Source organism: Monopterus albus, unplaced genomic scaffold, assembly GCF_001952655.1.
Source record: "Monopterus albus unplaced genomic scaffold, M_albus_1.0 scaffold72.1, whole genome shotgun sequence".
NCBI lineage: Eukaryota > Metazoa > Chordata > Actinopteri > Synbranchiformes > Synbranchidae > Monopterus > Monopterus albus.
The window spans coordinates 2,416,684-2,431,670 of NW_018127952.1; the positions used below are offsets into that span (position 1 = coordinate 2,416,684).

General features: G+C 41.1%; 1 protein-coding gene across 9 annotated transcripts in view; it reads left to right on the forward strand.

The window, feature by feature from the left end:
* Positions 1-14,987, forward strand: part of neo1a (neogenin 1a) — a 71,502-nt gene that overhangs the window by 35,638 nt on the left and 20,877 nt on the right. For 8 of the 9 annotated variants that reach the window (XM_020605748.1, XM_020605754.1, XM_020605756.1 and 5 more), the window contains exons 6-11: positions 4,894-5,128; positions 6,663-6,817; positions 9,474-9,622; positions 11,011-11,149; positions 11,314-11,363; positions 14,610-14,754. In XM_020605748.1, the coding sequence (XP_020461404.1) occupies positions 4,894-5,128; positions 6,663-6,817; positions 9,474-9,622; positions 11,011-11,149; positions 11,314-11,363; positions 14,610-14,754 (873 nt within the window). The remainder of the gene's footprint in view (positions 1-4,893; positions 5,129-6,662; positions 6,818-9,473; positions 9,623-11,010; positions 11,150-11,313; positions 11,364-14,609; positions 14,755-14,987) is intronic. The other variant, XM_020605753.1, reaches the window with a different exon arrangement.

Consider the following 14,987-nt stretch of genomic DNA (forward strand, 5'->3'; position numbering starts at 1 on the left):
GGCAAGAGGTCAAGAGGAAGGCCAAAAAGGAGATATATGGATGTGCTAAAAGAGGACATGAAGTTAATTGGTGTGAGAGTAGAGGATGCTGAGGATAGAGTTAGGTGGAAACAGATGATTCGCTGTGGCGACCCCTAACGGGAACAGCTGAAAGACGAAGACTTGTTAGGCTAAATTACCTGTCCAGCTGAAAACAGGCAACGTCGACATCATTCTTGAAACATTTGTCCCTCATCAAGGATTTCCATCTGGGAAAGGACACCACCAGTGTTTTTCCTCATCTTGTGCCGTCACCTATGCTGTTTCTTCTTGTCTTTGCTTCTTTGATGACAGGGATTCACACTGTCTTCTTTTTTCTGGTGTTAAAGTATAACTATAAGGAAGTTATAGTTCTTAAACTCATGACAGTGCTTCCTCTTGCTTCTTACTTCTTCTCCATCGTCCAAGCATCTCCAAACCCAAGCTGCTACTTCAACATGAAAATGTGAAATTCATGCTCTACAGCTAATGTGTGGTTTGTCCATTCTGGGCTACTGTAAAAAAAAAACAAAAAAAACATGCTGGCTCAACATGACAGCCTCCATGATTGGGGACCTGCTCCTATGTAAAAGGCTCATTCTAAACTAAACAAGACAGAATGACTCTTATTTCCTGGTGATTACACATTAATGAAAACAAAATGATTCATACTATAGCTTATTACTGCTGATACACCCTGCCACTTTAATGAGGAGAAAATTCTCATATTTTGCCATGTATTTTTTATTAATTAGTATAAGTTTATTTATCTCCATGCCAGATTTCACACATTTTTCAATCATTGTGAATATGCCCTAGAGTGAGCGGAGGAGATGCTGCTTGACATTTTTGGAGAATCATTTTGAGACTTTGTTTCTTTATAACAGTGAGTTGAAACACCTCGTCAGTTTAGGCCTTTTTGCGGTTTGAGGTGTACTTTAATCTCGACTGTCTGTGGTTACTGCAGGGAGAGGGAATGTGTGCAGTTACTGATAGGCTCCACCCTTCAGGAATCTGATACTGTATCTCTGTTTCCTCTCTGCCTGTGATAAGGTGGCTGGACACAATACAGAGCGAAAGAAACGTCCCAAGTCGAGGTTTATTTTCCTAACAAAGGGTGTCCCTGCTGTGAAATACGCAGGGGTCTAATTATTTGGCGTGCACAAAGTATTTTTTACTCTTTGATGAATGTTTTGCAGTTTTATTGTTGATATAATTGATTTTCATGTACAGTATTGTATTGCTTGAAAAGCGCTTTGCCAGTGTTGAAAATGGAGTTGATTATTGCTGTCGACAAGGTACTCAAAAGAAGCTGAAGAGAACAAAAACCCAGCCTTGGTCAGCCTTTTTCTTACACTCCCACCACTTCTCTCTTCACCTCTCACTTTGTCTTCACTTGAAACATCCATCTTCCTTTCTGACTCAGTTTTCTTTGTAGGTGCTTTAAGGAGCTGCACAAATGTCATGAGCTGCCAGGCTTGATCGGCTTTCCAATCTTATCTTGAAAGAGAGTGAGGGGAACAAGGATGTAGGGCAAAAAAAAAAAACCCAGTTGTCAGAAGCTGCTCTGAGGAACCAACAGGTTTCCACCACATTTACTTGATAACTCACAAGAGCAACTGCTCTGTTGTTGCTTAAGTCACATTTCAATGAAAGACTACATCCGCATTTTCGTATCTGTTCAGAAGGAATCTGTGATTTCTCTGTAATCACCTTCATGCACTTGCACCACAAGCCCCGGGGATATAGCGTTCAGTTCATGGTCATACATTTGCTCATTATGCGACTACATGTTCGTACAAAACTTGACAAAGACTGCCAGTTTGATTTGCTTTCCAAGTACATTCTTCATTCTTGTGTGGTTCAGTCTTCTTTTCTATGGCAGATAAAAATAGTGACTCAGTAATGGTGCATTAATATTGTGCTAGAGCAGTCTCTTACATAGTTGTCCTTACAGGAAACCAGTTCTGAGAAAATCCATTTTGCTAGAGCCTGGCATGACTCGATGTACTCCCCTGTGAAAAGGCTATAGTTACAGTGCTGTGGGTGCTTCTGGTAGATATCTGCATTCAGTGGATTTTTGTGGTGGTGGAGGTGCATAGTCTGAAGGAATGCAGTAGCCTTCCTTATCTGTAGACTGCTCGGTGTAAATACTTGGTGGAACTTTTGTAAGTTTATGTTCTGGGGCTTTAATCAGAACATTAACACTACTCCAATTATTTTGATTTCAGAAACAGCTTTTACTTTCATTAAATATTAAGATGAATGCTTTGCTGTGCGATGTCTTTGTCCTGTCTGTTTTGTGTATTGGTTACTCAGAATTATTATGCAGATCTAGAATAGCCTTCATCATTAGGCTTAATGCCAGGCATTCATTACCACTGGTACAGAGACTAATGACACTATTAATCAGCCATGAGTTTGGCAGTGGCAGAAGGAGGCTGACATCTCCTTACTGTAACAATCCTGGGTATGCACCTACAAGATGGATTGTGAGAAGGACAGCGAAAACTGTCCATCATGTCAATTACCTACCAGACAACGTAATTACCTGACAAGGTGTACCAAGACATAAACTACATCTAATGATTTAATCTCTCCACCCAAAGCACATTTCTATACATGGTTTACAGTATGACTTTGACTTGACACTGATTTCAGAATTATCTTTACTAAAGTGTGGGGTTCTGAAAGATCTTTCTATCAAGAGCAGCACTCAAACTCCCTAAAATGATTTCCCTGCCACAACAAAGTCACAGATAAGATTTTTCTAAATATGTCCACACATTCATGTACATGTTTAAAAATGTAGCTCAACTTCTGTCAAGTCTTATTCTTCTGTCAGTCACCAAGTGGAGGCTTGGCTCCACACGATGCAAAGCAGACTAATGTGACATTTTGGATAACAGGGTCCTGTAGTTTTTTGTATTGTATTTCAAACTGTTTGCTCTTTTAAATGGAAGGAAAGGGCTTTAAAGGGAAATCTGGGTACTTGTTGATGACTGTCAAGCCCTTTTTTTTTAAATTGTAGACTAATAGTGATATTTCATATTTTATTTGTGAGTTGTTGGCAGCATGAGGTTGTCAAGTAGGACCCTTCTGGGTTTTTAAGATGCACCTTCCAACCTTTTTAAGGCTTTTATAAATTATTAACTAAAGATATGGCAATCAGTCAATATGCATACTTAATTTCTAAACTGTTAATTGTCATCTCAGTAATTTAAACTCAGTTTTATAGACCTACTTTCATATAATCCTGCAGCATTTTCTCACAGCCTTTAAATGGGGCAATAACTGATTTTCTATGGATTTTATCTTATTTTTCTTTTTACCTTCTATCTTGATTGTACTGATGCCTATATGCCTAATGAACATTGAAATAAATCATTTAGTAAATGTATTAAAAAATTATTCATGCTGTCAGTTTGGTTAAATCGGTTTTAAATCCGCTACAGTCAGACATTAGTGTTGCAACTGAATACTAGGTATAATGACTTGAGGTAGTTTTCATTGTATGATAGTGTGATGGAAAACTGCAATTCCTACATTCTCATAAGCGCCCTACGGTAAATCAAATCGAACTACCAGAGCCAACCAAACAAACAAAAACACGTCTCTGTCTTAAGCGTGCTGACTTGTGCTCAGTCAACACTGTGCCATAAACGTGGAGCTGAGGTTTTCATAGATTTGTACAGATGCAAAACTGATAAACAGGATTATTGTGTGTATGAGTGAGAGTGTGAGTGTTTTTTGTACAGAAAAGTGTGTTTGGACCAAGTCATTCTTTGAAACAACCCCCCACTGCATATTCCTCATGTCGCTGCAATCACAGAAGTCAGTGAACTCTAGGAATCTGAAGTGTAAACAAATACAGAAGGCCAAATTAGAAGCTAGTCCGCATGTCATGACAGACAAATACACCAGCAGCCGCTTTGCGTTTCAGCACAATTTCTCTAGTAATAATACACCATTTTCACACTACACTTGCTGTGCTCCTTTTTTTAATTTCAGCTGTGCCCTCCAGTCAATTTCCCTGACCTGCGAACAAATGGAAATGCCATACAGACTGACATTCTTTCCGTGTGGTTTTGTTTCACCTACTTGCCAGGCAAATGGAAAGCAGATCTCACTGACTCTGACCGCAGATTGTTCCTCCAAAAAGAAAGGAAAAAAATGCCATTTGAAATCACAACATTTCTGTGGCTAGGCTGTGCAATGTGTTTAAAAAACCATCATCTGGTGTATTAGTTGAGAGATTCTGAATTGGGTTAGTTTTCACTTGTTTTGCTGTCTGAAATAAAACTATTCCTGAGCACCTAGTTGGTTTTCCTCTTCATCTGAGGGTCTAGAAGTTGACTTTGTTCCTGTGAGAACAACGTCTGCCTCCGCGTGCCATCGAATGCTGACCAGTTAATGAAATCTCACACAAAATGCAGACCAATCGCAAATGATTGTCAGGAAAGCCATCTGTGAGAGTTAAATGTATGACTCTATGTTGTGCCCCCACTACCCTTACATTAGAGAGCCGTGTGTAGCTTTGCATGTGTAGTCCCCCTTGTATTGTGCTTTTGTTTGTTAGCTTTGTCAGTGTAGTAGGAGTGTTTTATTTCTGTGGTTCCTTGTCACGCCAGAAGTCTTTTTTTTGTTATGTTGTGTTATTTTGTTTTTTCTTCTTTTTTGTTTCCTTCCTTTCTTTCGTCTCACTGTCATTTCCATTTCCACTCCTTGCCTCTCCCTGACCTGTTCCTTTTGGCCACCTCTGCGTGATATTTCTCCCCCCGCCCCCCATTGCTGCTGCTGCCTCCTATCCCTACACCCATCCTGCCATCCTGCCCTCTTCCCCTCCTTCTTCTTCCTCCTCCTACCAACCCAAAGACGTAGCCCTGCCCTCTTTCCCACCCCCCTCACTGACTCCTAACACTACTGACCATGTAACGCCAGGCTCTGGAGGTGTGGCCAGTCCAGCAGGGCCCACCCCGTCTGCTCCCAGAGATGTCGTGGCTTCACTGGTTTCCACCCGCTTCATCAAGCTGACCTGGCGCCCACCAGTTGAACCGCACGGAGACGAGTTAACCTACTCCATTTTCTACAGCCAGGAGGGCACTAGCAGGTAGTGCAAACAATTTCTCTGTAAGGCTGCCAGGAGGGCACTAACACACACATTACTACTAGTGACAGCAGGCCTGTGCCTGTGCAAGCGTCTCAGACCACTATGAAAATATCTAATTAAAGCAGTTACAGCATTTATTATTGTACTAAGTATTTATTAATTAAAAACAAACCTCCTCAAAGGATTACCTTTTTAACACGGAAATATAAACAGAAAAATCTGTTCAAACACTGATTTCATTTATTAACATGGACCTTCCCAGCATCTTATGTAGAAGATTAACCGCACACCGATCAGCCATAACATTATGACCACTGTCAGGCGAAGTGAATAACACTATCTGTTACAGTGGCACCTGTCAGTGTGTGGGGTATATTAGGCAGCAAGTGAACATTCAGTCCTTGAAGTTACATGTTAGATGCAGGAAAAACAGTAAAGTGTAACGATCTGAGTGACTTTGACAAGGGCCAAACTGTGAATGCTGACGACTGTATCAGAGCATCTCCCACACTGCAGGTCTTGTTGGGTGTTCTTGGTCTGCAGTGGTCAGTACCTACCAACAGTGTCTAAGGAAGGACAGACAGTGAACCAGAGACAGGGTCATGGACACCCAAGGCTGATCTACTGTAGATTAAATTTTTAAATTCAATTTGTACTTTGCACAAAGATTAAAATTAGTTTGAATCTTTGTTAAAATGGGTGAAAATGAGAAATACTGGACATTGGTCTCTATGAAGAGAAACATTCAGCGGCTGTAGTGCTGGTATCACACATAGAGGGGAAGCTGTTGACTTTGTCCAAACAGTTATCTCTAACTTGTCCTCACAGCCACAGTTTTCACTCCTTTTACATATTTTTATCACTATATGATAGACAAATCTGCGCTCTTCCTGACAGTGTAACAATGGAAACAAAAGATGCTCTTTGAGCCTCAGAGTGACACAAGCGCCAAACAAGTTATGGCTGATAGGTGTATATGATTTGAAAAAACTCAGAAGAATTTCCTTAGTTCTTCTTTAGCCTTTTAGTCTAGTACTTTTATGTTTTCCCTGTAAAATAGCTTTAAGTAATTTTTAGAGGTCACCTAAAACAGAGATGTTTTACTCTTTGTTTATGAGCAAACGATACTAATAATGTGCCCACAAACCAGTGTGGTCATTACTTTGTCCTACTGAAATGAATTATAATATGTGCATAATTAGTTAATTAGTTGATTAACTTATTAGTTGATACAGTTAACAAGCAAAAATGTCATCTTCTCAAAGGTGAGGTTTTGCTGCTGTGCTGTTTATAGTTATTGTAAATTGAGTATGTTTGGGGTTTTCACAGTTGGATGGACAGTCAAAAATGTATCAGTACTGAAGATAATGCAGTTACTGTAGCACTGTACAATGTACAGTACAGGGACATACTGTCTACCTTTACTGTCTCACAGTCCAGCAGTTCAGTTAAATTCAAAACAAGCCTTTTTGGCAAATGGAAGACATAAAATTTGTGAAATGTTCTCTTGCCTCTCTGTGTGTGTTCACATCAGGGAGCGAGTGGTAAATACCAGTCGTCCAGGGGAGCTGCAGGTCACCATCCAGAACCTCATGCCAGACACCAAATATCGCTTCAGGGTTGTGGCCCGCAACAGCAACGGCCAGGGCGAGAGCTCTGCAGCACTCAGAGTGGCCACCCAGGCTGAAGGTAAAGACACACTCACAAACGTTCTTTTTTTATGTACTCGGTAAACAGGACACACAACCCAAAAGCCAGTCTCCTGCCAGTTTGTTGAAAGCATCCTCACACTGGCGCACAGAGGCAAACAGGATGCACTCAAAAGGAGCACAAAAATATGTAAATAAACATTCACACAAACAAATATCCACTCATATACAGCATACGCTCACTTCAAACATGGACCCACCAAACCAAACACAGAGGGGGCTTTTTAGTGCTGTGCGTTAAGGCAGACCACCCAATGGCAGGCTAGAGAGACGCTGCCTTCTCTTCTCATAAGGTATTCTTGTTAACTCTCCAACATTTACTATGAGTCCTCTGTGTGTTTTGTGTGTGTTGGTTGCTTTGAACTGCGCCTTCTTGAGTGGGAATGTCTGAAATTACTATTCCAGATTGCCTTCGTTCATCCAGTCTCTAGAGAGGTGCTGTGGAGTAGTTCATTACAGTATTTTGACTGGAGGACACATACAAGTTATTGAGGAGCCAGGGACAAAAGGGTTCTCTTCTTCTTCTCTTTGTGTCTGGGTGCGTAAGCTCCCCCTGGCTGCTCCTCTAAATCACTGTTTTCCCCATATTTGAAAGTGCTGTGAAGGGCATTTCTCAGTACACTGTCAGGGTCCAGGCTCAGCCACAGCTCTGTCACTGTCCCTTACTAGGTCAGCCCTTGTTTTTCTACCTGTGTCCTTGGCTGGAGAGCAGACAGATTGACACACACACAAATACACACGTGACACCTTAATGCCTGCAGCAGGAGCCTAGCCACCCATGGGGATAACAGCAAGGGCACCCAGTACCTGTGCAGTATATCTCTGTCATGTGTGTGCACTTCTAGTAAGAACATAATGTGTACTGGAGCTTAAACTTTTGACCTGTGTCTCAGTGCCTGGCATGTGTACGTAACGCTGCCCTGTATCCTGTCTCCTCAGAGACTTGCTTAATACAGCTGTGTATATACACACATACACACACACGCATCCCTGTTTTTGTCACTTACCAAGTCCCTACATAGACATAGCATTCCATAACCTTAACCATAACCACTGCTTGCTCTAACTTTACACCACTTGTTTTTTCTAAAATTGACCAACTGTGTTGTGGGGACCGGCCTCCGGTTCTCACAAATGATGCTGGTCCATGTGAAACTAGTGTGCTCCCGGTTTTCTGAGCCCACAGATATAAAAATACAAGGCCACACACGTTGTGTTTCCATTACTTCAGTGGACATTACATCAACTTGCATTCATTTATTGGTGACTTTCCCTAACTTTAACCATAATACTACTTGCTGAACTTTAACCCTGTTCTTAAACCGAGTCATTGCTCTGAAATGTCATGATTTATATTATAGGGACATTATGTTAGATTACATTATGTTGTGGGGACTGGCTTTTTGTCCCCATAAGGACATGGAGTCCCCACAGTGTGACTGTCTAAACAGATTTACATCCCCACAACATGAGTAATACCAGGCCACACACATGCAGACGCACACACACACACACACACACACACACACACTTAAACTCACACCTCTAGCATGCGTACACACTGACAGTTGTGAGCTTCTCTCTTCTATCAGGAACACTTCCAACCAAGCTAACAAAATATAGTATATAGAGGCAGACACACGGGACATCTGTGTCTGACAGCCAGCACTTTAACTTCACCGCCTTTGTTTCATTCTAAATTCAATCTGCCACAATAGAGACAACAATATACGTTAATATACATGCTGACATACATGATTGTGTATTCTGTACATTACAGTGCAGCTCTAAATTATCAGGGCAGTCATACATTTTGTTATGTTAGCTCTGACTTCCAGCACATTGAATATGAAATGAAAAATTGAGTTAGTGGTTAAAATGCTGACTGCCAGCTTTAATTTGAGTGTTTACTGTACAAATGAACAGTGTGGGATTTATAGCCCTATTTATCCATAGTCCCATGTTCTCAGTGGATATAAAGTCATCAGACAAGCTTGCATACTCTCATCTGTATACTTTTATGTTTATGTTCTCATTTGTTAAAATTTTTATAGCACTCATAAAGCAGACAAGAAGTTTAAAAGAATAAATATTTACCCTGAAAACAGTGCCACTTTGAAAGTAGACTATTTAAGATAAAGTATTATTTTCTATTGCTAAACATTAAATATTTCTGCCTTTCTCTGTTCATCTTACAAAAATATAGAGCTACCCAACCACAGTATAAAGCTGATGCACACTGTCTAATATAATCTGCTGATTATTTTAAAATAAACACAAAATATCAGCTAGAGGCAAATGCTGGTGTGAAACAAGATGCACGTTTCTTTTTGTTGAGGCACACCTTCAGTTTGTTTGTCATGGGAATAACAAGAAAATCAACATGGCTGGCAGCCCAATAAAGAGCAAACTGGACTCCACAGAGCTCCAGCAAGTAGTCTGAGCTCCTGCAGAACACAGGGAAATGTGGCTTTGAAGTAACCGAGCATGTTTTTGGCAGCAATCAGTAGACAATTTAGTGACAATTGTAACTAAATTACATTGAGTCCAGATGTAACAAAATGCATGCAAAGTGTAAAATTAGGTTTGAGGGTTTTCTAATTTCTGCCTCTTGCTTCTTTTTTTTTCCCCACCAGTCCAAGTGCCCGGCCCTGCTCCCAACCTACAAGCGGTGTCAATCACGCCGTCCTCTGTCTCTCTGTCCTGGGACAAGCCCCTCACTGGCAACGGAGAGATCCTCACCTACAAGCTGTACTACACAGACAAAACCGTTGGCAGCGAACAGGTAGGATTCTGTATTCTGTATTCTTCCCATTAAAATGATCAACACATGTAGACAATTTGACATCTGTGTGAATTTATTATAGCAAAAAGGTTTCATGTAACTAAAATCGAAATGTGCTGTCAGTCACTGTAATGAAGGCAACGATTTTTGTTTAAACAGTTTAAACTCTTCTTTTTAAAGTTTTTATCTTTAGTTGTTGATCAACGTAAATTGCAGGTAAAGGTGCTTCACACGTTTTGTTCTCCACACTTGTTAAAGGAGAACTTCTGTGGATGGCTGATGTCGATTTTGCTGTGTTCGTCAGACAAAAAGATATGACTGCATATTAGTTTAATGTAAATGGTGATGAGGTATTTGTACTGCCATTTGGCCACATTCTTCATTACACATCTCACATAAAAGTAGATATTATGTGAAAAGAAGTAGATGTGATTCACCATCTCTGCGTGTCTAGCTGTCACAGGAGTGGAATGTCGCAGCTTATACATTGAGTCGGCCCCAGCAGTGGCAGTGTGCGAGCCAGCAAGGCATTAAAAAGTCTTTAATATGATAATGGATGAAACGTCAGCCAACACATTGAGTAATGATGCCTCAACTCCCTGGAGAAGAGAGCCAGAGATGAGGTGGAAAAGGCTAGAGGTGAAGAGACGGATGGAAAGAAAGAGAGGTGAAGGGAAGGGACAGAGGCGAAGTTAGAAAGATGCAGCGCTGAAAAGACATGAAATATTAAAGGTTAAGGGGGGAAATCAGGGACCACATGCCACTTCAAGGGTGGTATGGTCACAGGCCATCATCTGACCCAAGTTCAGAGGGTGCGACTGAACGGCTCAGGAAACAAGATTAGATTTCCACAAAGTCTCAGCTTCTTACTCAAAATGTCACAAGCAAAAAGCTGAATGTAAATTCACATGAGGTAATTGGGCATGTGCCAGCGTGCCCAATTTGTAAAGCAACAAGCTGTAATCACAGTAGGCATAATTTGTCTTGGTGGAAGATGAAATTTTTTACACAATTACAAACTGAAATATTAGTTTGATGAAATGATAAAAGCAGACATCACATTTTTTAGCTTTGCCATTTTGAGAGATTGCTTGGGTTGCTTTATTTACAGCAGCATATTCACAACATGTTTGCTTCCAAACCTGAAGCTGAAATCAAACTTGAAAGCTAAAATTGCGTGCTAAAATAGTAGCATATCCGCATCTGTCCAGCAGACTGTCAGTAGGGAAATGCTCAAATTAATGTATGATTTTTTTCCCAGCTGAAATGAAGATATTTTGTTATATCTGGAAATGTTTCAATGTATGAGTTGAAAACCTCAATTGGTAATTTGTAGTCGCACAAACTGATTTAGATTTTATGTCTCTCATCTTCCCTTCATCTTCCAGGACATTGACATAGACACTCAGTCCTACATCATGACTGGACTGAAGAAGAACACAGAGTACAGTTTCCGTGTGGTAGCCAACAACAAGCACGGTCCAGGTGTCTCCACTGAGGACGTTGTCGTTCGCACCCTGTCTGACGGTCAGTTGGTTCATTTAGAAGCTGGAACTAGGGAGTGTTCCCTGGAAAATAACCAGAGATTCACTTAACAAAAATAATTGCCATTTATTTTTTTTCTTGATCTGTAAATCGGTTGAGGAATTGTTTCAGCTTTGTATTGATTGTTTTTTTTTTCTGTTTACCAGTGCCAAGTGCCCCTCCTCAAAACCTCACGCTGGAGGTCCAGAACTCAAAGGTAAGACCTAATGAAAGACACACAGATTCTCAGATGCAAAACACAAAATGTACCTAAGCAAGACCGTTTGGTGTACAGTGGATGTAGAAGTATCGCCAAATCCACAAATACTCACTCGCTTGCACAAACAGATACTTAGCCTGCAGGCTAGAACATTGTTTTTTTCTCTGTGATTAGCTGCATCAGAGGCCTGTAGCCCCAGCTGCTTAAGAGGGGGTGTGAACTCTCATCGATCTACTCGCTGGCAGGAGCCTTGCCTGTCAGAAGGTTTTATCCTCTGGATTACTCTTCATAATATGTACAGTATCTGATAAAGAAACCTGCAGCACAAATCTATAGGGCACTTTGTTGTATTGTATTGTTTTTTGTATTTTAAACAGATAAAATTGCTGTTTCTGCTCATCAGTCGACAATCAATAACCCACAATTACAAAGTAAAAACATATTTTTAGAAGGTTTTGCAAATTTATTAAAGATCAAAAACTTAAAATCTCATTTATAAAGATAATCAGACCCTTAATTCAATGCCTTGAGTCTTCTTGGGTATGTTTCCACAAGTTTTGCACATCTGGGTTTGGGAAGGTTATTATAACCTCTCACACTCTGTCAGACTGGATGGAAGTATCAGTAAACTACCATCTTCAGGTCACTCCAGAGATGTTATGTGGGATTGTAGTCCAGGCTTTGGCCGGGCCACTCAGGGACAGTCAGAGACTGTCTTGGCTGTGAGCTTCAGGTCATTGTCATGCTGAAAGGTAAGCTGTCACATAGTCTCAGGTTGTGCACACTTTGGAGCATGTTTTCCTCAAGGACTTCTATTGGTGAATCCCAGTACCTTTAGTTTATCGTGCCTTATTTCTCAACCCTTGCTCAACCTGACAAGGGATGTCCCAAAGCTCTTATTTCTGCTCTGAGTAAGGAAGGTGTCTGGAGGAGCTATAACTGAGGATACACGAGTGCACCCTTTGGAGAAGTCTGTAAGAGAATGACATGCCCGTTTATCGGAAATCCGTTGATGATTGGATGCTTCACATGAAGGACTGGAGGAAAGGATGTCTCATGTCAGTTACAACACGTCTCCTCGGTTCCTCGCTCTTCATTTTCTCCTTGCATCTTACATGTGCGGGACTAAGGCACAAGGAAAAGACGCAAGTGAGGGAAACGTGGAAGCAGTTAGTGGAATTGGAATTGACCTTATGTTTGGCTACATTAACCTTCCTGATTCTGACCAGTCTTCTCTCCTGGCTGCTGAGGAGCATCCCCATAGCAGGATGCTGCCGCCACCGTGCTTCACTGTAGGGATGGTATCAGCCAGGTGATGAGCAGTTTGACAGCTGTTGATTGGAAAAAAAACCTATTCAGTATAATGTCTTTTGACCCATACATTGCCTATTCACAGCTCTTTGGGTTACAATCTGCAAAGCATGTTTTTTAGGTGACAGTATAAATAGAACAAATCCACAATAGATTTCAGTGTATGAAAGTGAAAATTGTGAAAATTGGGTCAGAGATAAATGGATCAAATATCTGACAGCCCAGGCAATAACTCCAGAGGTTTTAGACTTAAGTTTCTAGGTTTAGTCAGATGTATTATACAGTATTTAAATATACTATGCTTCTTGTGTGACAGTCTTGATTACATAAGACTGCTGAGGTGGCTGCAGGCTTCACAACAGGCTTCCTGACAAGAAGTTGATCTCTGAACAGAGATTTCAACCAAATCATGGATTAAATTTTACAAATGATGTTTCCCATTTATGCCATGTGAGGCAGCAAGTGCAAACAGAGAGCAGCAAGGGGAGTAGATACAGGAAACCCTAGGGGTACATGCATTGAGTACAAAAACAGCAGGAGGCATTTTAGCCCTTTGCTGGTTGAAGCAGAGCCTGAGTAATAGAGAACTGTCAAAGCGGGCTAGGAAGAAAAAACTGGTAGACAATCCTATCACACACTCCCACCTTGAGTGAGAACTGACCACCCATGCTGAGGGAAACTCAGCTGAGATTTGTGGAGAGAAAACACTCGTGCTAATGTTGAGAGTAAAATGAAGAGGGTTCACACTGTGGAAAGGACAGGAGTTGTTTTCTGAATGGATGATGTGCATCCAGCTGTTCAACCCCAGTTAGACCCAGACAGACCAATTTAAATCCATGAAAGAAACACTGGGTATCCTTTACTCTTAAATGTTATTAAAGTTAGTTGTTGATCTTTTGTTGTCGTTGCGTTTAATTGTGAACATAAACATTACATCAGTAATTCCAGTGCAAGTATATACTATAGATACAATTTATGCAATTAGCCGTTTGATACGCCCAGCCAAATGGAACTGGAAAAAACTAATTAACTTCCATCTTTTATTTGGTCTCCTCTTTGGGTCTTGTCAAGCAGCACCTCACATCTTTTACCTCAAGGCAAGGCAACCTGAAAATCATGTTTTTGTGATCTTATTTTACACCTTTTTTTTTCAGCATCTGCCTTCTCGCCTTCCCTTGTGATTTTCCAAAAGTCAATTAAACAGGTTTTCATGATTAGGGAGAACAGGGAAGGAAAGCAACATGCATAATGAGTCAGGGCCGATAGTGTAATAAGAAAAATGGAAATAACTGAAGACACTTAACACAAATTTAATTTGTGCTGTTCCCTTGACTCGGCTGGGGAGGAGCGTTTGTGTGCCCTGTACATGTATTCGAGCTTTTGTGCATCAGTGTGACAGTGGGGAAGCATTAATTAACTTTTAAACCACGCTGAGCTACCCCCCACCTATCTCTCTAAACACACACACACACACACAAACTCAGATGCATGAATCCCACAACATGCTGCGTGGGTGTGCCAGCAAAAGTCGAGCATTCATCTCTCTGCTGGTCTCTGCAGGGTTAACCTGACTACACATTCTCACACACCCACATTCATACCCTGCTCATCAGGACACCTTCTTCTTTTATTCATGTGTTTATTTCTTCCTAATGCATCAGTCTGTGCTTCATCACTCATGCTTAGAGGGGTGTTTGTTTTTGCGGGGAGCCTTGTCAGGAGCAGCAGAGTGGCAGGTGAGGGAGGGTTTCTGATGAGCAGAGTCAGAAACCTGTAGGATTGTGTTAACACAAATGCCTATGTGGGATGTGTGATGCTACCTGCTAAACCAGGAGGTCACTTTTACAGCTGCACGCCCACAGGCACATGGTCCCACATGTGCTAAACATCTTTTGTTTCATCTGACTCATGCCTTGATTTTCCTTCCCTCAGAGCATCATGCTTCGCTGGCAGCCCCCTCCTCTTAACAGCCAGAACGGGGAGATCACAGGCTACAAGATTCGGTACCGGAAAGGATCCCGGAGGAGTGAGGCAGCTGAGACCACCGGAGGCACCCAGCTTAACAAGCTCATTGATGGTAATGGATGGGGACTTAGATGCTAGCTCCTCTATCATGGGTAATATCAGAATAAAACTCTACTAGCTGTATTATCAGTCTGAGATGTTCACTAGATCCAGCAGAGATGGACAGTAATTCACATCTGGCATTATAATACATTGAATTTAATTTTACTTTTCTGCACAGAAAACATTTATGTTATATGCAACCTGCAACTACAAAAACAGTATTATCACTGGATGGATACATGC